Source organism: Panthera uncia (genome assembly GCF_023721935.1).
Source record: "Panthera uncia isolate 11264 chromosome B2 unlocalized genomic scaffold, Puncia_PCG_1.0 HiC_scaffold_24, whole genome shotgun sequence".
NCBI classification, from domain to species: domain Eukaryota; kingdom Metazoa; phylum Chordata; class Mammalia; order Carnivora; family Felidae; genus Panthera; species Panthera uncia.
The window spans coordinates 6,171,906-6,196,702 of NW_026057580.1; the positions used below are offsets into that span (position 1 = coordinate 6,171,906).

The 24,797-nt window shown below is 50.7% G+C and overlaps 1 protein-coding gene across 1 annotated transcript; it reads left to right on the forward strand.

Annotated features, from left to right (window-relative positions):
* Window positions 1-1,106: 1,106 nt before the first annotated feature.
* Window positions 1,107-24,797, forward strand: ETV7 (ETS variant transcription factor 7). The gene is made up of 8 exons (XM_049653382.1): window positions 1,107-1,377; window positions 2,934-3,063; window positions 16,769-16,933; window positions 17,302-17,427; window positions 19,477-19,692; window positions 22,088-22,230; window positions 24,263-24,363; window positions 24,477-24,797. Exons 1-8 carry the CDS (start codon window positions 1,372-1,374, stop codon window positions 24,580-24,582), a joined length of 993 nt encoding a protein of 330 aa, XP_049509339.1. The 5' UTR covers window positions 1,107-1,371; the 3' UTR covers window positions 24,583-24,797.

A 24,797-nucleotide genomic window follows, 5' to 3' on the forward strand; every position in this document is an offset into this window, starting at 1 on the left:
ACTGCCTCTTGGAGAACTTGCCATCCCTCACAGAGAGATGAGACAGTGTTCTGTTAAATGGATCTACCATAATTTATTTCATCAGCCCCCTTTTAATGGATGCCTGGATCGTTTCTAATTGTTCCTTATCATAAGCCATGCTGAAATAAACAACATGTACGTTTTGGATAGGTGCGTTGGATTCATTGAATACATTGCCGGCAGTGGGACTGCTGGCTGAAGGGTATGTGCATTTGTAACTTTGCCAGATCCTGTCTTACTACCTTCCGTGGGCTTGCCCAATGTGCTCTGTTCCCCTCGGCCTCTCCAGTGGATTATGTCATTAGACTTTTGAATTTTTGCCAGATTAACAGGTAAAAAAATGATATCTCAGAAAACTTTATTTTGCACACCTTAATAATGAGTGAGTCTGAGCACCTTCTATATCCGGGGCCATTCAGCATTTTGTTTTAGGAGGACTTTCTATTCATATCCTTTGCTCCTTTTTCTGTTGGGTTTCTGGCCTTGTTCTTACTAGTTTCTAGGAGCTCATGGCGTATCAGTGCTAAGTAAGCATTTGCAACAGCATCTACCCCCTTGGGAATTTCTGCACAAGGTCAGGCTTTCTCCTTTTCCTCCGGTGAGTGTGTTGGTTTGCCTGGAGAAGCCAGCGGCCTGGGAAAAGGTGTAGGGGGATTCCACTGAGTACTGGGGTCTAAGGCAGCAGGGGGTACCACAGCCCCTCTGATGGTGGGGCTTGGGCGGGCCAAACGGCAGGCAGACGCGGGGTCAGGGCCAAGAAAGTCACCCATCCCTAAGGGGCGAGGCACCTGGTCCAGGCGGACAGCATCGGAGGACCCGTCCCCATCCAAATGCGGAGACACACAGGGGTGACATGAAGGTGGTCTGTTGCTGTCCTGAGCCCAAGACCAGGGGTTCCTTCGGCTCCCCAGATCCCGCAGCATCTCACCTCCATGCCCCTGGGAACCAGGGCCAGGCTGGCCAGAGGAGGGTCCGTCCACTGGCGGGGGCACGCCGGCAGGACCGACGCCTCCGGGCTGGCGAGCAGACAGCGCCCGCGGCTCTGCTCCCGCAAGGGCCGGCCCCTGCCTCCCCGGAGCCCGGAGCCCGCCGGGGCGGGAGTGGAAGCCGGATCCCGCTCTTTCGTTTTCGTTTCCCGGAAGGATAGAGATTACCGGAGCGCCCTTGTGAGCCTGCTCGCCCCGGGAACCCGAGGCCACCCGGCGCTTCTCTTCTCGAAAGAGATTTCCTCCTAGGCCACCTTCCAGTTTTGGGAGCCGAGTTAGGGGTTGGGGGAAGGAGGCCCAGCAGCCGCAGCCGGCGGAGCGCTCACGACGGACAGCCGGTGGCTCCCTCACCTCTCCACCTGTGATGCAGGTAAGAGCCCAGCGGCTGGGCTGAAGTCCGCAGTGCGCAGTGCGCGAACTGAGCCTCCTGCCCCCCATCCCTTCTCCATTACCTCAATCAAGTTCCATACTCATTTTATCAGAACTTTTTCCTGGCTGGAATCTCGCTTTCCAACACATAACCAAACTTCACCCTCCATCCCTCTCTCGCCGGCCCTCTCTCCTCCTAACTCACCTCCAGCCCTTCTGTGTTATATACTGCTCCTCCACACCTCCTCCTCACCCCTCCATCAACCAGTTGTGATGTCCCAGGAGGTTCCTGCACAAACCAGACCCTCACAGCTGGCAAACGCGACCGCGGAGGCCTCCCCCCACCCCCCTCACTCCTTAGCAGTCCCTCCGCCTTTGCCGTATTTCCCCAACAGCCTCAGAACCGCCTCAGAGCTGGGCTCCCTCTTCCCATATCCAAGGCCTTTCTCCACCTCCTCTCTCCACGATCTAGTTTCAGATACATATCCATATTTTATCAGACCTTTCCCTGGCCTTCCTGCTGAGGCCCAGACCCCTCTCAGCAGCTCCCTGGCTGGCATTTCCCAGGCAGTTAAAACCCCGGAATTGGCTGGTATTAGAATGCTTGGAAGAGGGTTGAAGAGTCCACGAGGGGCTTCCTGTGAGTATCAGGCCCTCGACCCTAGACCCTTCTCCAGCCTGGCAAGCCCTCCCTCCCAGTGGCAACCTTGGAGGCTGGATTACCTGGGAAACAGCACCAATGGGAGCAGGGGGGGCTGGGTCCCAGCCAGAAATGCCCTGAGAGCTACCCCAAAAGTTGCCAAATCCTCCTCTGCAGGCTTCTGGAGTTTGCTGTGTGGCTCCAAATCCCCAGTCTTTCACTGCAGGTTGCCCTCCTCAGACACCAAGAGATGAAGGTAATGCTCTTGAAGATCCTAGATCGGGAAAATGACTTGCTGGGACTGGTTTCACTTTTGCTTTTCACAGGGTGGCACCTGTGACTGGGCATAAGTCCCAAGGATCCTCCTGTTTCTACAAAATCCTGTCACTTTTGTCATGCCCTCATCCTAACGGATGAACCGAATACCTCTGGGGCGAAGCTGGTTGTAAAATTGTAAAGATATAGGCTTCCCTTGGTGGGACCTTGGGATTTAGAAATTTATCCTTCCTTTTTCTCTCTTGAAAACAGCATTTACTTGGTTGCTTGTTTATTTCTGACTTCAGATCTTTTTATCTTGGCCCCTCAGGTCCCCTGTGTCCTCTCACCAAGGTCCCAGAGAGCATCCCTAGGCTCTTAGATTTTCAGCGTACTATCAGATCTTGGCAGGGGAGGCTTCTGGTGGGGTTAGGCACATTTGTGAAAAACTTGCATCAGAAAGGTGAAATTGATCAAGCGTCCACTGCGTACAAGATGTCGAAGGTACCAAGCTGAAGACATACATGGTTCCTACCTTTAAGGCAGATGCAGAGATGGTTGCTCTTTCCACTGGGAAAAAAAAAATCTTAATACATGTAAGGATGGCTGAGCCTTCACCAAGAAGGCTCTTCTTTGATTGCCCCGGCTTTTCTACTTTCTAGGAGGGAGAATTGGCCAGTTTTTCTGTGAGCCCCGAGGCAGCCACACCACCCCCAGGCACCCAGGCCAAATTGGAAGCTGGAATGGACTTGCTGGGTGAAGGGGGAATCTGCAAGCTGCCAGGAAGACTCCGTGAGTAGAGGGGAGGAGAAAGGCTGATGTTTTTATGTTTTTTATTGAAAAACAATTTTAAATGTTTATTCATTTTTGAGAGACAGAGAGACAGGATGCAAGCCAGGGAGGGGCAGAGAGAGAGAGAGAGAGGGAGAGAGAATCTAAAGCAGGCTCCGGGCTCTGAGCTTTCGGCACAGAGCCTGACGTGGGGCTTGAACCCATAAGCTGTGAGATCCTGACCTGAGCCAAAGTCAGATGCTTAACCAGTTGAGCCACCCAGGAGCCCCAGAGGCTGATGTTTTTAAAGGACATAAATGTAACACATGGACTTCTTACCCAAGAGGCTACCTTCCCTCCATTTGCTATTTCTCTGCTGGGTTTTCTGTAACTTTTCCTTGGTGAGGAAGTCAGAGGAGGTCAATGTGAATTTTCACTGCGGGGAGGCAGCTGCCATGGTCAAGGGTGAAGACGAGAAGTCTCCTCATTAGTAAGATGAGGGTTGGGATCGAATGAGCTATGGGATCTCTTCCAGCCTATAGACAAAGGATTGGGGATGTTGCCAATGAGGAAGCCAGATGAGGTGAAACAGTGAACCATAGTTGTATGTATGTAGAACTCTCTTTTAAATAATTATGCTTCATTTTTATTATTCCTAAAGTAGCATATGCTTATTGTCAAAAATTGGGAAATGGCAGGGAAGCAGAAGAATATGTAAAACAATCAAACCCACCCAAGGAGAGCCATGGGAGACATATTGGCCATATCCTTTTATTTCATTTTCCCGAGGAAACTCCTAACCATAGAACAGGCTGTAGATTGTTTCAGCTGCCAGAGCTGAGGGGTGGAAAAGCTAAGTGACATGCTCCAGAGCACATGGGCTCTCCATGCTAAGGCCAACCCTTGGCCCTGCTGATAATCCTCTAAGAGATTTTTAAATGTATTTCCTAAGCCAAGGGAATCATAAGATAGGCAGCAAGCTGACTGCCAGTGGGAGGTCTTAATCTGGGGTGGGGGGAGGCGGTTCTTGGGGTGGCTGTGGGCGGGTACATCTGACTGGGATTGTGAAGCATCCAGGCCACTTCTTGCTCGGCTCATCCAGGAGCTGGAACACTGCTTAACTGATTTCATACCCTTCTGATTTCCTGGCCACGACCTACTTTTTGAGCTGCTGACAGGACTGAGCAGTGGGCGTGACTTCACAGGCCTTGGGGGGACCTGGCTGCCTTTGCTGGAAACAGTGTGGCATTCTCTTAGTGAGGAATGCAGCCTGTGGGAAGACGGGGACTCATGGATACGAGAGAACCACAGAACATGGGTGCCCTCACGCCTCAGAGCAGCAGTGGAGGGAAGCGGGAGTGTGATGTGGGGACAGGGGCAAGGGGCTCTGTGAGGAACCTCTCTTGTTTCCGTCTTGTCCGAGCGCAAGCCCTGACCAGTAGGTAGCTTGGAGCTCAGGGCTGTTCCAAGGAGATGTTTGGCAACAGTTACATAGAGGGTAGGATTTGGGTTCTGTTCACAACCCAAACTGTGGTGATGAGGAAAAATGGGACTTTGGGGACAGAGCTGAAGACCCTGAGTGTTGCTGTGAAGAAGGACCTTTGATGACATCTCATGGCAGCTGAGGACACCAAGCCTCAGTGGTGGTTGGGGGGCTTATTTGCAGGTCCCACGAGGCCCTCTATTATCCCCCATTACCTCCCCATATTCAAAGTCCACTCTCCTAACTGGCACACCAAGTCCTAGAAGATCAACACTGTAGAGACCTGAGGTCCCTCAGGTAATTCATTTGCATTCCAAATAAGGAAATTGGGGGCCAGAAAGTTGTGTTCTGCCCAAAGTCAAGTAACCTTCAGTTACCTCCCTCTTTTGGGTGCCTAGCTCAGAGTTACTGGGTAAGAGGATATAAGAGGAATGGGGCTTTAGAAAATGTAGTCATCACCTTGGCAAATACGACTACACCAGACTTTTAATTTTTTGAAGCCCCTTTCGGTGGGGCCGCTCTGAGACGGTTACCAGGTGGTCCTGCACGTTTCTAGTGACAAGAATTTCCTCTTCTCTTCAGCCAGCCTGTTCCCTGGTTACTCAACTCAGGGTGCCGATTTAGAACTGCTGGGGTACTAGTCCTACTGCCTTTGGCTACATTTCTCCAGAAACAGGCCCTGAAGTACTTCCCCACAGAGGAGCGAAGGAAATCCAATTTATTTATTTTTTATTTGATGTTTATTTATTTTTGAGAGAGAATAAGAGTGTGTGTGCGTGCGAGTTGGGGAGGGGCAGAGAGAGGGGGACAGAGGATCTGAAGGAGGCTCTGAGCTGTCAGCACAGAGCCTGATGAGGGCCTCGAACTCGTGAACTGTGAGATCATGACCCGAGCCGAAGTCGGACGCTTAACCGGCTGAGCCATCCAGGTGCTCCTGAAATCCAATTTAAATGTAAATTGTAGCACGGTGGACAACTGGGGCTCACTACCAGTGGGGACCTGTGGGGGACAGTGAGAGCACACCCTGAGCTATCCCAGCCCGGGGGTAAGGAAGCTGGGTTTTCATTCACCTGCCTCCCATCCGTGATGGGGTAGGCTGCTTCCACTGACTCCACTGCAAACTGAAAAGACCCCCTTTTGGGAAGGAGCTAGCAAACCCAGCTGGCTTGGCTCGGCTTCATCCCCACCTTCCCTTTCCAAGTTGCCCTTTGCGCTGGCAAAGTCAGGCGCAGAGTCAGGTGCTCACATTCGACATCTGGCGGCCATCAGAGAGTAGAGGTGAGAGCCAAGGGCCATGGGCAGGGCACCAGCAGCGTCCTCTGTACTTCTTAGATTTCATGACTCATATTTACTTCTGAAAGTATTCAGGCAACAAGTCCTGGCCTTTGGTAAATATCTAGCAGTCTTCCAAGACTGGGAGCGCTAAATGACTCATTTTCCTGTCAACAGCGTCCCAGATGAGCGAACTGCTGACCCCCAGTGAGGGGTTGACCTTTCAGACGGCTGTGGTGATGTCATGCCCCTTTCTTACGTTTCTGGAAATTGAGTTTCCCTCGCTGGGCGTCTCTCTGAGTATTTATCCCCCGTCACCCACCCCCCTTCCCTCCTCCACCTCCAGCTCCTCTTATCAGCAGGATGATTTGCTTCAGCAGGAAGGTGAACGAACAAAACAAATCTTGCTTAGCTTTGTGAGTGGGTGCCAAGTGGCACACACAAGTTCCCTGCAGAGCTTACGTTTCCGTGTTTATTTGCCCGACAAAGATGTGCGGTAGAGCAGGGCAGAGTCCACTCTGGGGGTGACTGTCCTGTCTAGTGACAGGAAGGGGGCTGAGACGGAGGGGCTGGATCCCCCAGGCTCTGCACGCACAAAAGGAGACTCACAATGAGGCTTCCCTCTGCGCAAGTGGGGAGTGAAAGGGGATTCATACCTTCCCTCCCCCAGGCTGCATCCATGAGGGTCTCCCCAAGGTCAGGGGTGAGTCGGGAGCCGTGAAGGCAATACAGGCCCTGGGACCACTTACGGGAACCCGGGCTGAGGTCCCGGGGAGTGGGTCTTGGGGGCGGTGATGCAGCCTCTAGGGACAGCTCAGGGGATTTTGAGGAGGCAGTTTAGAGATGGTCACCAGCACAGCCGCGTTTGAGGACAGAGAAACTGAGACTCTGTGCAGCTAGCGGCCAGATGGGGCCTCATGCCTCAGACTCTTAGTTCCTGGTCCTGAGCTGCCACATTTTCCTGGAGCTGATTCTCTGGAAAAAAAAAAAAAAAAAAAAAAAAAAAGCTCTGTGAACTTTCCACGGTTGGCTGCAGAAGAATTGAGATCTCTGCGTTTAGAAATTGACTTTCAAAGCTCCTAGTTGTGAACAAGCCACGGGCAGAGACCATAGAGCGCCACGTCTGATTTTCAGACGTCGTGGGCAGAGGGAGGACACGTTTCTGCAACGCCCTCGCAGCGTACAGTACGGGAGAAGGCCCCTTGGGGTATTCCGACAGGTGTTCATGCTGCTGCTCAAGTTCATATCCTTCACTTATAGAGAGTCCCCAGGCACTTATGTTAATGTGTACAATTCTTTTTTTTTTTTAATTAATTTATTTATTTTGAGAGAGACAGAGAGTGCCAGTGGGGGAGGGGCAGAGAGAGGGGGAGAGAATCCCAAGCAGGCTCCGCACTGTCAGCATGGAGCCTGACACAGGGCTCCAACCCATGGCCATGGGGTCATGACCTGGGTTGAGATCAAGAGTGGGATGCTCAACTTGCAGAGCCACCCAGGCGCCCCAACAGTCAAGTCTAACAGAGTGGCTTCCAGCCATCCTAGACCGGAGCATCTCGAATTTTCTTGTGCACGCGAGTCTCCTGGGAGCGTTATAGAAATGCAGATTCTGATTCGGTAGGTTTGGGGTGAGCCTCTAGTAAGCTATACCTCTAGTAAACTCTTGGGTGACACCACTGCTCCCGGAAATACATTCAAGGGCCACATTTTATACAGCTGTGTCCTAACAGTGCTTTCCCAAGTGTTTGGTCAGGGCAGACAGCCCCTCCTCTGCTGTCCTGCCTGCCCCTTCGTTGCGGTGTATTCAGTAAACTTCTATCTTCTTAAAACAAAAAACAAAGCATTTGGCCAGGACTAAGGAGTGAAATCAGTTTAGTGGGTCAAAATAAGTATTTTTTTAAAAATGAAATAAAACAGGGCGCCTGGGTGGCTCAGTCGGTTGAGTGTCCGACTTCGGCTCAGGTCATGATCTCACGGTTCGTGGGTTCGAGCCCCGTATCGGGTTTGCCCCTGTCAGCGAAGAGCCTGCTTCAGATCCTTTGTCCCCCTATCTCTCTGCCCCTCCCCTACTCATGCTCTCTCTCTCAAAAATAAATTTTAAAAATTAAAAAAAAATTTTTTTAATGAAATAGAACATTTCACAGTACATCATAAATGGTAAAGGTAGCTGTGATCTCGTGAATACTTTGTTTTGGCTCGTTATAAGTACATGCTTGTGTGGGTCATGATGTAAAATGCATTTTTTTTTTTTTTTTAATGCGGGTTGCAATTAGAATGGTCTGAGGAACTGCCCTAGATCAAGGCAAGAGAAGCAGTAAGTTAGGTGGAAGCAGGAGCCAAGGGAGAGGTGGGGTGGGGTGGAGTGGGGAGGCTGGAGACTAGAAGTGGGTGTTTGGGAAGCTTTGAGTATTGACAGTGATGTTGTCACCTGCCAGTGAAAGGGAATATGGCAAACAACAAACAGATGGGAGATTCCCAAAGCCAGCAGTTTCGGGACAAAGAGCCTCCTGCTCCCTAAAGTCAGGGCCTGGGCTAGACCATGTGCATCTCTGTGCAGACTGAAAAGACCCCTCCTCTGGGAAGAAGCCAAGCCAAACCCAGCCAGGGCGTGGGTTGGCTTCTCCCATACCCTCCCATTCCTTCTCTCTAGCGGTGCCTTTGTGTAGGACACCACACAACCGTATGCGCGGGCCCTGCCCCACGGCCTGGTGACCATAAAACTGAATGTGGTTACCAAGAAAAGCAATATCAGCCAGGACGACCAGGATAGACAATAGGGTGATGGATTTGAGGGGACTCTGGACAGACAGTGACACTCAGTAAACCACGGAAAATGGCGATTGCTAAACTGCAGTCATTGTGGCAGAGAAACCAGCTAGTCCCTCTATTTCCAGGCGGGCTCCACCAATGAGGATGCTGATAATCATAATGAATACTATTTGCTGAGTATTTACTCTGGACCAGGCATTGTGGCGGGCATATCATACGCACTGATTGAATACACTTAAATAGGACTGGAGAGTGGCTTCTTTTATTATTCCTACCTTACAGATGTGAACACTGTGCTTGGAATCGGGAGAATTACCCTCTCCATAGTCACCCCCCAGGAAACTGGTGGGGCTGGGATTCAAACCCAGGTACCTCCAAAGCTGCGGCTGTCACTTACGCTGAGCAAAAGCCTCCGATGTGGGATGATGACAGCTCCCATGTTTAGAGGACTGGCCAAGCACTTTACCGTCTCCCACGTTCCTCCTGGAACCCTGCCAGGGAGGTAGAAGCCAACTGTTAGTTCTGATTTGATTGTTAAAGGTAGGCCCAGCTCTGTTGTTCTGGAAGTCACTCTGTCTAGCAGACTGTGGGGGTGTGGTGAGGAGAGTACCCGGGAAATAGCTTTGATGGGGGGGGAGGGGCAGCTTGAGGCGGCTCTTGAAACAAGGACAGAGGAGTGTTGACTTGCTGGGGTGGAGAGTTGAGAGCCATGTCAGTTTCTTTTTTTCTCTTTTCTTTTCTTCTCTTTTGTTTTCTTTTCTTTTCTTTCCTTTCCTTTCCTTTCCTCTTCTTTTCTTTTCTTTTTTCTTTCTCTTTCTTTCTTTCTTTCTTTCTTTCTTTCTTTCTTTCTTTCTTTCTTTCCCTTCCTTCCTTCCTTCCTTCCTTCCTTCCTTCCTTCCTTTTTTTAAGTTAATTTAAAAAAGAGAGAGAAAGCACAAGTGGGGGAGGAACAGAGAGAGAGGGAGAGAGAGAGAATCCCAAGCAGGCTCCACACTGTTAGTGCAGAACCAAATGCGGGGCTCGAACTCACAAACTGTGAGATCATGACCTGAGCCAAAATCAAGAGTCAGACGCTTAACTGACTGAGTCACCCAGCCGCTCCGCCATGTCAGTTTCTTGAGCAAAAGAGTGAAAGGGGTGTTGTGGGAAGAGAGACCTGGTTGGGGTGGGACTGGGGGGCCAGAGAGGGGTAGATCAGGATGCCTGGAAGTCTTTCAGCACACTCATGTAGGCCATTTATATTTATTGAGCATCTACTATGTCCCGGGCATTGCTGTAGGTGCTGGAGAGAGCAGTGACTGAGACTGGCAAAGTCTGTGGTCAAGGAGCTGACATCCTAGCGGTGGCTGCAGTGACTACATAAGGAAGCTGGAAGCTCAGTGATAAGGGCAGTGGAGGGAGATGCAGCCCAGGATGGGGAGGGGGGCCTTCAAGTCCTACCTGTTCTGGGTGTGCGTGGGAGACAGTGCTAACTCTTTAGGGAGATACTCAAACCCCCCAGTGGTGTCTTGGATACACAGCCCCTCCGGCTTCCCCTTCTAGGGTCTCTGTCCAGATCTGTCCCAGAAGCTTAGAACTAGCCAAGCTGGAAATCCCCAGGGAGCAAGTGGCTGGGGCCGGGAGAGGAAAGTGATAATCAGGCTGGAGTCTTGAGAGGCAAAGATGGTTGGTGTGACCCACACTGAAAATACGGTGGGTCACAGCCAAGAGAGGGAGAAGCATGGGCTGCTCTGGGGTGAAGCCCCTGGGTGTGGTTGTACCAGTAAGGGGAGACTCAATTGGGCTTATCCCAGTAACCAGGTCAGGAAGACGTCTTGGAGCGGGGGGCAGTAGACACCTTAGATCACACTCGCCAGCAATTGCTGAGCTCTGAGGTGTGCTGGGCCCTGTGCCAAGCACTTTACCCGTGTCACCCCAGCTAACATCAAGAGCTCTGCTCATCTTGGAAAGTGCATACGACCTGCCAGGCCCTGGTCTTCAAATTGATTGTCTCATAGAATCCTGTGACAGCCCCACGTCGCTAGTACTGTATTTGTCACCCTTGATTTGCAGGTGAAGAAATGGAAACACGGTCATTTAGCCAGCTTCCAGCTGGCCTGGCACCAGCTTCGATCCTTATTGTTGCATGGTTTTCCTTTTCCTTTTTTTTTTTTTAGGCATACTTTACATGCAGTCATGTGTACAAATCTTGAGTGTACAAATGCTTATGCATGCATACACTTGAGCAGCCACCACTGAGATCAGGAACTAGAGCATTTCCAGCGCCCCAGGAAGGTGCCTTGCACCTCTCCCCAGGCCGCTCCCCTCCAAAGGGCGACCACTATTCTGTCTTCTCTCCCTAGACTAGCGTCTATTCTTGATTGTGTTTTTACATCTGGCTTCTTTCCTTCACCGTAGTATCTGTGAGCTTTAATCCACGTGTCACATGAAACAGCCCCTTGTACTCTGTTTTATGGTCGAGCGGCACTCCATTGTCCACAAACATCACAATTTGTCCGTTCTCTGCCTGATGTTTCCAGTTCTTTTCTACTATGAATAGAGCCACCGGACATTCGCATACATGTCTTCCGGAGGGTGTGTTCCCACCACGGCTCTTAGGTCTTCACTCAGGGGTGAGTTGCTGGATTGTACAGATGTAGCCTGGGCTCCTAACCCCTACGCCACCCTGCCCCTCAAACAGCACAGTAGCCCAGTGAGGCAGTGTTTTATCTCATTTCACAGAGGGGGAAATTGAGGCTAAGAGAGTCTGAGCAGCTTGTAGGTGACTTGGCTAGCAAGGGGCCGAGCTGGGACCCAGATCCTGGGGTTGGAGATTTAGCCCAGAGCTGGGTGGCTCATCCGAGCTTGGAACTTGGTCCTTCCCTGGGGTCTCGAGTCCTATTGGAAAGCCTTTTGACCTGGGGATTCTTTGAAGACATAAGGAACAGGAAGGTCCCTTTTCTGTATTTATTGGACCTGAGAAGCTGGCAGTAAACGGATGAAAGGTGAGGGTAGGAGTAAGCAAGAGGTAGTGAAAGAAAAACCCAATCCCACTGCAGGGTGATGACAGGCTTCATTTTCAAGTGCTACTGTGGGACCTCAGAGTCCCTCGGGGACAGCATGGGAAGTCCCCTGCCCGTGTCTCTGGACCTGGTAGCAGGACCACACCTGTGGTTGATACTGTCTGCCAAGTTCATGATGTCCCCGCCTTCGTGCAGTTTTAGTGTTTCCATGGAGGCAGGACAGCTAGAGGGGTGTGGGATCCATCCCAACCCTCTGGCCACACATGGGACAATGCACCCTTCTGACTCAGGATCATAGTTTTGAATTTTCAGGTCGACAGCCTCCAAGATCATGGAATAGGCAATCCCACAAAAAAAAATGCAATGGCCATTTGGCCCCCAGAGCCCCAGAAGCCCTGGCTGGCTCATAGGCCTGCCCCTGGCACTCCTGAATCTCACTGTCGGGTGGCCTCCAGCTTTCACACCACACAGCTTTTGTGTCTCAGTCACTTCTGTAGCCACTGGACGGACCTCCCGCGGAGGCTCCTCATTTCTATTTCCATCAGCCAGGCATTCTGTTCCCTGCATTCCTGCCAGCTGTGGGCGCTATCGTTCAAATGATATCTCACTCTTCTCTGATTGTGCCTGTCGGGGACCAGTGAGGTGTCACGTCCTGCCACATGAGTATTAGTGGATTTGTTCTACTGCAGAAGTTCTCAACTGGCAGTGGTTTTGCCCCTCTCCCTTGGGGACATGTGGCAACGTCTGCAGACATTTTTGATTGTCACTCTTGTTGGGCAGTGTGTGTGTGTGTGTGTGTGTGTGTGTGTGTGTGTGTTTGCTGCTGACATCTAGTGGGCAGAGGGCCAGGGATGCTGGGAAGCATTCCACAAAGCTCAGCACAGCCTCCACAGGGAGGAATTATCAGGTACAAAGTGTCAGTAGTGCTGAGGCTGAGAAATCCTGCTCCACCGTGAATTGCTGGTAAGATTTTTTTGTCTTAAAAAAAAATCAGTGTAGAGATGCTCTTCCTCTGTGATAGACATTAGCCCTTTTAAAAAATTATTTATTTATTTAAATGTTTGTTTATTTTTGAGAGGGGGGAGAGACAGAGCATGAGCGGGGGAGGGGCAGACACACACACACACACACACACACACACACACACACACAGAATCCGAAGCAGGCTCCAGGCTCTGAGCCGTCAGCACACAGCACAGAGGCCGAAGCGGGCTTGAACCCACGAACTGTGAGATCATGACCTGGGTGGAAGTTGGACGCTTAACCGACTGAGTCACCCAGGCGACCCAGCCCTTTTTTTTTTTAATGTTTATTTATTTTTGAGAGAGAGAGGGAGAGTGAGAGAGTGAGAGCAGGGGAACGGCAGAGAGAGAGGGAGACAGAATCTGAGGCAGGCTTCAGGCGCTGAGCTGTCAGCACAGAGCCTGACGAGGGGCTCAGACACGTGAACCTTGAGATCATGACCTGAGCTGAAGTCAGATGCTTAACCGACTGAGCCACCCAGGCGCCCTGACATTAGCCCTTTATCTGTTATCTGCATTGTAAATATTTCCCTTTATTCTGTCCTCTTTTAATTTCGTTTATGGTATCTTTTACCACACACACAACTTACGTAATCAAATGTATCTTTCACTTGTTATAGCCTCTGAATTTCCCGTCGTGGTTGAGGGCTCACCTACCCATGTTTAATGCATATGGGTTTCCTATTTCCACTTAAAAAAAGACTTTAGGGGTACCCGGGTGGCTCAGTTGGTAAAGTGTCCGACTTCGGCTCAGATCATGATCTCACGGTTTGTGGGTTTGTGGGTTCGAGCCCCACGTTGGGCTCTGTACCGACAGCTTGGAGCCTGGAGCCTGCTTTAGATCTGTGTCTCTCTCTCTCTCTGCCCCTCCCCTGCTCACTCTCTCTCTTTCTCTCTTTTGAAAATAAATAAAACATTAAGAAATTTTTTTCTAAATAAAAACAAAAGGACTTTATTTTTAAGGGGTGCCTGGGTGGCTCATTCAGTTGAATGTCTAACTCTTGGTTTTGGCTCAGGTCATGATCTCAGGGTTCGTGAGTTTGAGCCCCGCATTGGGCTCTGAACTGCCAGTGCGGAGCCTGCTTGGAATTTTCTCTCTCCCTCTCTCTCTGCCCCTCCCCTGCTCCCATTCTCTCTCCCAAGATAAACTTTTTTAAAAAAAGTAAAAGATTTTATTTGAAACAAATTTTTAAAAATTTTTTTTAACGTTTATTTTTGAGACAGAGGGAGACAGAGCATGAACGGGGAAGGGTCAGAGAGAGAGGGAGACACAGAATCTGAAACAGGCTCCAGGCTCTGAGCTGTCAGCACAGAGCCTGACGTGGGGCTCGAACTCACGGACCGCGAGATCATGACCTGAGCCGAAGTCGGACGCTCATCCGACTGAGCCACCCAGGCACCCCTTGAAACAATTTTTAATGTTTTTCCATTTTTGAGAGAGAGACACAGAGAGACAGAGTGTGAGCAGGGGAGGGGCAGCTAGAGGAAGACACAGAATCGGAAGCAGGCTCCAGGCTCCGAGCTGTCAGCAGAGAGCCCGACAAGGGGCTCAAACCCACAAACCACGAGATCATGACCTGAGCCGAAGTCGGATGCTCAACCGACTGAGCCACCCAGGCGCCCCTAAAAGATTTCATTTTTAAGTAACCTCACACTCCATGTGGGGCTCGAGCATACAACCCTGAGATCAAGAGTCACATGCTCCATTGGCTGAGCCAGCCGGGCACCCCCTATTTCCACTTCTATTCAGGTTTCTATTGTTGTATTCATTAGGTCTTAATCCACCTGGAACTGCTTTTGATAAATGGTGACAGGTGAAGATCCAAATATATTTTTACCAGGTGGCAAACCAGTCATGGTTTTACCCTGTCTTAAGTTCACTATCCTTTTCCACTGAATTAAAATCCCATCTCTATCATGTATTAAATTTTCACACACCCACACACGTGCGCGTGCGTGTGCACGCGTGCAAATATACACACATCTCCTGGCTCCTTCTGTCCCAATGATCCTTGCCAGTCTTAGGTAACAGCGTCAGATCTTGATGGTACTACATACCGCAAAGGTCAGTTGCCACTTCTATTCTTTTTTGTCCCCTTAATTTTTTACTCAATTGCAGATATTTCTTCTTTATTATTCCTTCTCAGGTCCCAAAATAAAGTAAGGGGAGCCTCTCCTTCCACCCAAGCCGGGCTGTGTTGCCCTGCTTTCTGCGTTTGTAGCCTGGAGCCCCGTCCCTCTGTGCAGCTGAGCAGGAATTGTCCTTAGTTGTTGGTTGCCTCGCTCCTGCCAGCCTCCCCCTGGGCCATGTCCCCAGCTGTGGCACAGTGCCTGGCACATGGCCAGTGCTCATTAGATATTGGCTGAATCGATGATCAAGCAGATGCACGTTTTCTTTTTTGGTAAACGGGAAAACTGGTTTTCTCTCTTGTGCTAATTTGGGACCAAGGCAGTCACAGGTTGGTTTAGTCTTTGGACAGTTACCTCCTCCGTCTCAGTTTTTCTACCTGTCACACCAGCCCTGATGAGCTGGGCGCCTTCCACTGTCACGTGGCCAGGGTCCTGACAGGGCTGAAAAGCTCTCGGGAGGACAAGAACCACACAAAGTGCAGCACCAGGCTGCCATCACAGTGGGCACAAGGCTGGGGGCTCCAATACGTTTAGGGGCCCACAAAAATGTTCTGACTTCTTTTAAAATCAAGAGAGGGGCACCTGGGTGGCTCAGTCGGTTAAGCTTCCAACTTTGGCTCAGGTCATGATCTCATGGTTCATGAGTTCAAGCCCCACATCACGCTGTGTGCTGACAGCTCAGAGCCTGGAGCCCGCTTCGGTTTCTATGTCTCCCTCTCTCTCTGCCACTCCTCTCCTGCTCGTACTTTGTCTCTCTCTCTGTCAAAAATAAATAAACATTAAAAAAATTTAAAAAATAAAATGAAATCAAGAGAAAAAATATGAACTTTTAGGCAGAAGAAAACGGTTTAATACATCACGATACACTCATCTGTATGCAATGCAGTCATAAAATATAATTTTAAATATTTTTTAGTGGAGGAAGGAGCCTAGGAAGGCAAGAGTCCCAAGGGTCCAGAAAGCCATGATGTGGCCTTGTTAAACACAACCCAGATTAGTGGGGTAAATATTTGGCATTGGTTGCCTAATAGACCCAGGCAGAGTAGAAGCATAGGAAGGAATAAAATAAAGCAACTGCTTGTCTGGGTATTTCCAGAGATAAGAACACACACGCTGAAATGGGTGCAGGAGACTTCCTTGTCCGCTGGGCGGTTCCCTGAGCAAGCCCAGACCTGAGCTGGCACATTAGAGCTGAAGAGTGGCAGCCAGACAGACCTGGATTCTGGGCCCAGCCGTACCTTGTGCTACCTGTGTCACCCGAGGCTAGTCACTTAACCTCTGGGAGTCTCAGCTTCCTCATTGGGAAAACGGTAACGGCAACACATGTTCTTTGTAGGACCGTTTAATCATACATGCAATCGGTCAACACCTGTTTAGGGAGCACTTCCTATGGTCCAGGCACCATCCTGGGTGCTGAATACACACAACAACGTGCCCCAGCACATCCCGCCCAGTGCCTGGCACATAATAGTTCCTTAGTAAACATTTGCTGAGTTAATAGTTGGAAAGCAGGCTGGGCTGGTAGGAGGAGCCACCAAAAACAAAATAGGCAAACACAGGGCACCTGGGTAGCTCAGTCGGTTAAGCGTCTGACTCCTGACTCCAGCTCAGGTCACGATCTCACCGTTTGTAAGTTCGAGACCCATATAGGGCTCTGTGCTGACAGCACAGGGCCTGCTTGGGATTCTCTGTCTCCTCTCTCTCTGCCCCTCCCCCTGCTCGTGCTCTCTCGTGCACGCTCTCAAAAATAAAGAAACTAAAAAAAAATAAATAAATAACTGAACACAAACATAAGGCATAGATAATGACAAAGCTAAACATGTACGTCAAATGTAATGACAAGGAAAGTAAGGTGCCAGAAAGGAAAAGAACAGGACGTGGTGACAAAGTGGGGGGCAGGACAGAAGAGCATCTGCTCAGGTGTAGCGTTCAGGGTGGGCTTCTCAGAGGAGGTGACACTCCTGAAGTGTAAGCATGAGCGATTATTGAGGGGAGAGCCCTTGCCCCCACCCTGTGCCCTTTCCCAGTCCCTGTCCTCACGGTGGTTGCAGGCATCCAGCCGGCACTCTGGAGCAGGGAGGACGTGCTGCACTGGCTGCGTTGGGCCGAGCAGGAGTACTCTCTGCAGCGCACGGGGGAGCACGGCTTCGAGATGAACGGCCGAGCACTCTGCATCCTCACCAAGGATGACTTCCGGCTTCGTGCACCTGGTTCAGGTCAGGGAAACTCGCTGGCTTCCCTCTAAAACGTGCTGACAGAGACCCAGGTAGGCCCAGGGGGGGATGATGGACGCACTGGTTGGAGGAGCTTGCTCACCTCCCAGCATGGCAGATGTCCCCTTTTCCGTAAATGTTTCCCGGGGGGCCCCTCGCTAGAGCGGGCCTGCAGGAAGCTGTTTGGCTGTTGTTTGCAGAGTCCCCAGTGTCCTGTCCTGCTGTCGCTTCCCCTCCCCTTCCCCGTGGCTCTCATCTCCCCTACCCATTTCCATCCTGCCACCTCTCATCTCGTCTGCATGAAGCTGTGACTGACGCTGGCCCTCCCCTGAGAGGCAGGTGACTGACCTGCCCCCTGCCCCCACCCCCAGGTGACGTCCTGTATGAGCTGCTTCAGTACATCAAGACCCAGCGGCAAGCCCTGATGTGTGGGCCCTTTTTCGGAGGGGCCTTCAGGCAGAAGATGCCCCCTCAGCACTGCCCCTGCCTCCTGGAAGGTGAGGGAGGCTCTTCTCAGAGCTCTGGGACCTCCCCTCAGTCGGCCTCTTTGTGAGGGCAGGGCTTCCTCCAGGCAAAGGAATGGAAGAGACAGCTGTGTGGGCCGAGCCCCCCCTTCCCTCTGCCCTGCCTCCTCAACCCTCACCTCTGGCCCCTCCCATCTCAGTTCTCTGCTCTCCTCTCTAGCAAAGTGTTGTTTTCTCGTGTCCCCATTTCCTCTCTTCCTGATCTCCCTGTGGAAATTGCTCTTGTGAGGGACTCTAGACACCTGAACGTGGGGATGTCCGCGTCCAATGTTGGTCCTTATTCACTGTCACCTCTCATGACTGCCCCTCAGACTCTTCCCTTGGCTTCCAGAACACCCCACGGTCACTCCTTCTCAGCCTCGTGGCTTCTCATTTTCTCCCCTACTTCTAAATGTTGGGGTAGCCCCAGACTCAGGGGGTCTCTCCTCTATCTGCACTCAGACTTAGGTAATTTCATGTAGTATTGGGCGTTTAATACCGTCTAGTACTGATGATTCCTACAGATACCCGGACCTCTGTGAATTCCAGACGTTTGCACCCCACACTTCCCCTGGAATGTCTAATGGACATCTCAACCCTAAAAGCTCCTAAAGCAAACACCTGATTCTTGTCCCACCTCCCTCCCCCCAACCCTGCTCCTCTCCTGGGCTTCCTTGTCTCAGCAAACCGCAGCTTCATGCTCCCAATTGCTCTGGCCAAAACGTTGGATGTCACTTTTGATTGTTTTCTCTCTTTCCTGCCCAAATCACAGAATCCCAACCGTCAACAAGTCCTGTTGACTCAACCTTCAAAATCTATCCAGGGGTGCCTGGGTGGCTCAGTTGGTTGAGTGTCCAACTTTGGCTTAGAGCATGGTCTCGTGGTTCGTGAGCTTGAGCCCCGCATCGGGCCGTCTGCTGTCAGTGCAGAGCCCTCCTCAGATCCTTTGTGCCCACTACCCCCCCCCCCCCCCGCCCCTCCCCTGCTCTCTCTCTCTCAAAAATAAATAAACTTAAAAAAATCTATCCAGAATCAAACCATTGCACACACCTCCACTGCTGTCCGCGGCCCAGCCTCTATCACCTCTGGAGAACCTCCTCACTGGTCTCCTTGCTCTGCTCTTGACCTCCTATGATCTATCTGCAATAGAGCAGCCAGAGAGATTCATAAGGCAGATCGTGTCGCTTCTCTGCTCAAAATCTTCCAATGGCTCCCATCACACTCAGAGTCAAAGCCACAGTCTTTACAATGACCTCCTGCCCTCTGCTGTCCTCTCCCGCCCCTCTCCCTTTTGCTCTTGCTGCTTCAGCCACTCTGGCCTCCATGTTCATTGAACAAACCGGAGACTCGTGCCTCAGGGCCTTTGCATTCGCTGCTCTCTCTGCCTGGCATTCTCTCCTCTTGATACCCACACAGCTCACTCCTCTACTTTCTTCAGATGTCTGTTAGATGTTAACACGTCAGTGAGGCCTTCCCTTACCATCACATAGCTCTCTATCTTTCCTGGGATTTCCTATCTGCCTTAGAGTGCTTTATTCCTGCCCCCTGCCCCCTGCCCCATTGTATACTCTTTCTATTTTATTTCAACTATCTCCCTCCCTTTCCAATCTCCCACTCCCCCACTGCTAGAATATAAGCTCCATGAGGGCAGGGGCTTGTTTTGAGTTCAGTGATATGTCCCCAAGAATTTTAGAACAATGCCTGGCTCACAGAAGGTTCTCAGTAAATATTTGTTGGGTGGATGGAGAGGACATAGGACTGAGATACAAGGCACCTGGATTCTGGATGTGGCTCTGTCACCCCTTGGCTTTGCAAACAACTTTACAGATGAGGGAACAGGTTTGAGAGATTATGTCACTTGCCTGCTGGGAGCTGGGGTTAGCACTGGGCTGTCTGGCCCTCCATTGCCTCCCTGACCTTCCAGCTGGGAACTGGGCGGATGAAAAGCATTAGGAGTGCTGTCCCACGGGGATCCCAGGCATGCATGGAGGGGTTGGGGGAGGCCCTGGGCCCACAGAATCAACGGTGCTCATCTGCTTGCAGAGGGGACTGGGCGACCTCAATTGGCCCCCCGAACGGGTCTCCTGCAGCAGCCACCACACCTGGGGTTTGCCAGCTCCTTGAGCCACCTGGCCAGGTGGCCCCTTGGCAGGGAGGACTCCCTCAACGTATCTCACTGTTCAGAGCTCAGCTGCAGGGCTGAGGGAGCCTGCTCCTCCCCCATGATGCCGGAGGCTCCCATTGATGGCAGGATCGCTGGTGAGTAGGAGGCTTGTGTGCCCCTGGCCAGGAGGGAGGTGTGCTGAGGCCAAGTCCCAGAGGGTTATGAGTGACAGGGAGGAGGGTTGTTTTGAGCTGGGTGATGAGAGGGTCTGTGCTGGGCTATTGGAGTGTGGGGTGACTGTCCTGTGTACTGGCCACAATCTAGCCACAGCAGTCAGTGCTGCCCAGGATTGCCAAGCCCACCCTGTCTCCAGTTCAGCCAGTCCTAGTCAGACAGTGAGCTTGGCATGGGTGAGTATTCTGCTCCTTTATTTTTTGTTTTTGTTTTTAAAAATCTGTTTTTTTATTTTCTATATATTTTATTTTAGTTTTTGGTTAGATATTCAGTGAAATTTCTTTTTTCTTCTTAATTTAAATCCAAGTTAGTTAACATATAGTGTCATGATGATTTCAGGAGTAGAATTTAGCTATTCATCACTTACAGAGAACACCTAGTGCCCCTCCCAAATGCCCTCCCTAATGCTCATCACCCATTTAGCCCATCCCCCACCCAACACCCCTCCAGCTACCCTCAGTTTGTTCTCCGAAATTTGAGAGTCTCTTACGGTTTGCCTCCCTCTCTGTTTTTATCTTATTTTTGCTTCCCTTCCCCTATGCTCATCCGTTGAGTTTCTTAAATTCCATATATGAGTGAAATCATATAATATTTATGTTTCTCTGACTTATTTCGCTTAACATAATACAGTCTAGTTCCACGCACATTGCTACAGATGGCAAGATTTCATTCTTTTTGATTGCCGAGTAATATTCCATTGTATATATACACCACATCTTCTTCTTTTTTTTTTAATGTTTTTATTTTATTTTTGAGACAGAGAGAGACAGAGCATGAGCAGGGGAGGAGCAGAGAGAGAGGGAGACACAGAATCTGAAACAGGCTCCAGGCTCCGAGCTGTCAGCATAGAGCCTGACGCGGGGCTCGAACTCACGGACCGTAAGATCATGACCTGAGCCGAAGTCGGAAGCCCAACCGACCGAGCCACCCAGGCGCCCCTACACAACATCTTTTTTATCCATTCATCGCCTGATGGACATTTGGGCTCCTTCCATAATTTGGTTATTGTCGAAAGTGCTGCTATAAACATTGGGGTACAAGTGCCCCTATGCATCAGCACTCCTGTAGCCTCTGGATAAATTCCTGGTGGTGCTATTGCTGGGTCATAGGTTAGTTCTATTTTTAATTTTTTGAGGAACCTCCATAACTATTTTCCAGAGTGACTGCACCAATTTGCACTCCCACCAGCAGTGCAAAAGGGGGGGGAGTATTCCTCTCCTTTAAATGACGTGGGGCTCAAACTCACAAACCTCGAGATCATGACCCGGGCCAAAGTCGAACATTCAACTGACTAAGCCACCCTGGCTATTTATTTATTTATTTATTTATCTATCTATAAATGGTTGGGTGCTTACTATGTGCCACGTGTGATTCTGAGACTTGTATTTAATCCCACGTTGGCTTTTTGAGGCTGGTATTATTAGCCCCATTTTACAGGTAAGGAAAATGAGGCACAGAGAGGTTAAGGGACTCCCCCACGATCGATCACACAGCAATAAGTGGCAGAGCTGGGACGTGAACCCAGGCGGTCTGGCTCTAGAGCCACACTTCCGTTCTACATTCATTGTCAAAGGGTTGACTAACAGGCTGCCAGACAGACTGACAGAGAAACTGGCTGCCTTTCCAAAGGTGTGTTGGTTAGCCATGGCAGAGTAACTACATTTATTCTAAGACACCACAGAGTGGGCAGGAGCCTGGCTTCTGGATCAGAAACAACTGGGGATCACTGAAACACAAGTATTTGATCTCTTACAGAATAGTGCTTAACATTCTTTGAGCACTTACTCTGTACCAGGTACCGTGCTAAGGAGTTTTGGATATATTATGTTACTTAATTGTCATATCATCCCCTACAAGGAAACTGTGGCTCGGAAGAGGTTAGGTAACCTGCCTGAAATGACCCAGCCAGGTGGCCCAGGTAGGGGGACTTAAGCTTTTGTTCCCAGGCTCCCTCTGCCGCTTGCTCTCCATGATGGCACGTTTGATTTTCCCAGGCCTCTCACCAGGGTGCTTGACAGGATGGGTTTAACAGTTAGACTCCTTGGTCTGCCTGCCGCTGAGGAGCTCCGTGCCCGGGACATGTCCAACCCCTCTCTGAGCCCAATTCTTTATGTCTTCCTGGGGATAAAGGTAGCCACTTCCTAGAGTTAAGGCGAATCAAAGAGGCAATAAGCCCCCACAAGTGGCTGTTTCTGGTAGTATTGTCGTCTTGACCATCCTGCCGCATGGCCTTATGAGCCCCAAAGCACCTTACGAATGCCTGTCCTCACAGCTCCAGGAGAGTGCCCTGTCCCTACCCTCTGTGCTCTATTGCAGATTGCCGGCTGTTGTGGGATTATGTGTACCAGCTGCTCTCTGACACCAGGTACGAGCCCTACATCAGGTGGGAAGACAAGAACGCCAAGATCTTCAGAGTTGTGGATCCAAACGGGCTTGCCAGACTCTGGGGAAACCACAAGGTAAACCTCAGCCACCAGGTGGGATGACCTCCACACATCCAGAAGAGGACAGGGTAGGGGGTCAGAGTGGACCCATCAGCACTAAGGGATGGTCCTCAATGGACAGGGGCTTCACCAGCAGCTCCAGATGTGTCAGGATGGTTTTATTTTAGGAGCGACTGAGGGACAGGAAGTTACTTCTTGAGGATGGGGAAGTTCAGGGATCTTGCCTTCTACTTGCTTAGCACTTGAGACCTTTTTAATTTTGTTTAATGTTTATTTGCTTTTGAGACAGAGACAGAGACAGAGTGTGAGCTGGGGAGGGGCAGAGAGAGAGGGAGACACAGAATCCGAAGCAGGCTCCCGGCTCTGAGCTGTCAGCACAGAGACCGATGCGGGGCTTGAACCCACAGGCCACTAGATCGTGACCTGAGCTGAAGTCAGACGCTTAACCGACTGAACCACCCAGGCGCCCCATGAGACTTTCAAAGCATGTTTCCATGAGTGGTGCCACATCTGCTGCGGGGTGGCTGGGCCAGATGAGGAAACTGGTTTCTGGGGGGCAGCTGGGGTAGAAATCCAGGTCTCAGGCCCTGCGGGAACATCAGGCGTCAGGGCTGGAAAGGGCTGGGAACCCCTGGGGCCAGCATTCCCAGTGTGAGGGACGCCTATACCTAAAAAGGGCACCTGCCGGAGGACTTTAGGTGGTTGACTCCAAATTCTAATAATTAAGTATTTATTTTAGTAAGAAGATGAAAAGTTTTAACTATGATGTCAATGTCTTGATTGACACTGGTGATATAAAGCAAGTGTCCTTGTCTATAAATAAAGTCATTTAACTAAAAAAGGAGCCTTAAAAAAAAAAAACTATTAGCAATAATGGTGATCTACAGTAGATAGCATTTCTTTCTTTTTTAAAAAAAAAATTTTTTTTTTTAACATTTATTTATTTTTGAGACAAAGAGAGACAGAGCATGAACGGGGGAGGGTCAGAGAGAGAGGGAGACACAGAATCTGAAACAGGCTCCAGGCTCTGAGCAGTCAGCACAGAGCCCAACGCGGGGCTCAAACTCACATACCGCGAGATCGTGACCTGAGCCGAAGTCGGACGCTTAACCGACTGAGCCACCCAGGCGCCCCAGATAGCATTTCTTAAAATGGCATAGGATTTCATTGCTAGGCGCTGCTCTGAGAGCTTTCCCCATAGTAACTCATTTAATTCCCAGGAGACATCATGAGGTAGGCGTCAGAGGGGAAATGGAGGCACAGAGCAGTTTTTCCAAGAGTTTGCAGGCAGTGGATGGCAGAGCAGGGGCTGAACACAGAGAGTGTGGCTCAGTGCTCCCCTCTTGTTGCCTCTCAGTGGTCTGGGGGCTGGAAGGATGCAATGGACTAAAGTTTGGGCGTGCTTACCTGGTCCAATCCCCAAATAGTACAGGGAGGGAAACTGAGGCCCAGAGAGCAGTAATTCCATTTCATGAACGTGTACTACCTGCCAAGCATTGTGCTAAGTGCTCTATGGATTAGCTAATTTAATCCTCAAACAAACCTGTGGGATGGATGTTCTTATCCTTATTTTATACCCAGGGAAACAGATGCAGAGAGGTAAAGAAACTTACCTGAGGTCACGCAGCTGCTTTATGTTGACCCCAAAACCCAGCCTCTTTGCCCTTCCTCTGCACTGCCCACCCCTCAGAGAGAGAAGAAGGAAATACCTTGGCTAAAGTCACGCAGCTTGGCGGGGGACTACTCCTACCATATGCCCCTTACTGAGCTAGCTGTCGTCATTTCCAACTAGATATATACTTATTTGTTACTACTTGTGACATTGGCTATTTAAAAGCAATGTGTGAGTCACTCCTGCCCCATGGTTCCCAGCCCCGTATTTGTCCTCCCAAACTCAAGGGAACTCTTGTAACCCCTCACAGAACCCTGGGCTGAGGGGCTTAAGAAACCATCCAGTTCGACCTGCTCCTTTCCAGGTGTGGAAACCAAGGCCTGGAAGGAGCAAGGTAGGGAGCGGAGGGTGACGTGGGACTGCTTTGCCTTCTAGAACCGGGTGAACATGACCTACGAGAAGATGTCACGTGCCCTGCGACACTACTATAAGCTGAACATCATCAAGAAAGAACCTGGGCAGAAGCTCCTGTTCAGGTGAATAGCCTAGGGGCCGAGGTGAAAAGGGGAAGCAGGGCTGGGCTTGGGTGGGCTGGAAACTCTCTGCGGCTAGGACAAGGGCTGATTTGCTCCTGGGGCCCAAATTCCAGATTTCTGAAGACGCCCAGGAAGGTCGTCCAGGACAGGGAGCAACCAGAGAGCCCGGAGCAGGGCAGGTTGGATTTCAACGAGGAGATGCTGCAAGTCTCTCCCTGAGGGGCAGGTGGATTCTGGGTACCAACCGAGTCTCCCGGGAAGGCACCTGGCCGCACGGCGGCCTCCTCCTCCCTCCCAGGGCAGCAGGGATCCCCAGCAGGTTTTGCACTCAAGGGATCACAGCTGTTGTCTCTGACCTCAAAGCTGCCTGGGCATCTGGGAGGCTGGGAACTGGGAAGCCTCACATTCAGGACATGGTGGGGTGGGGGGCATCA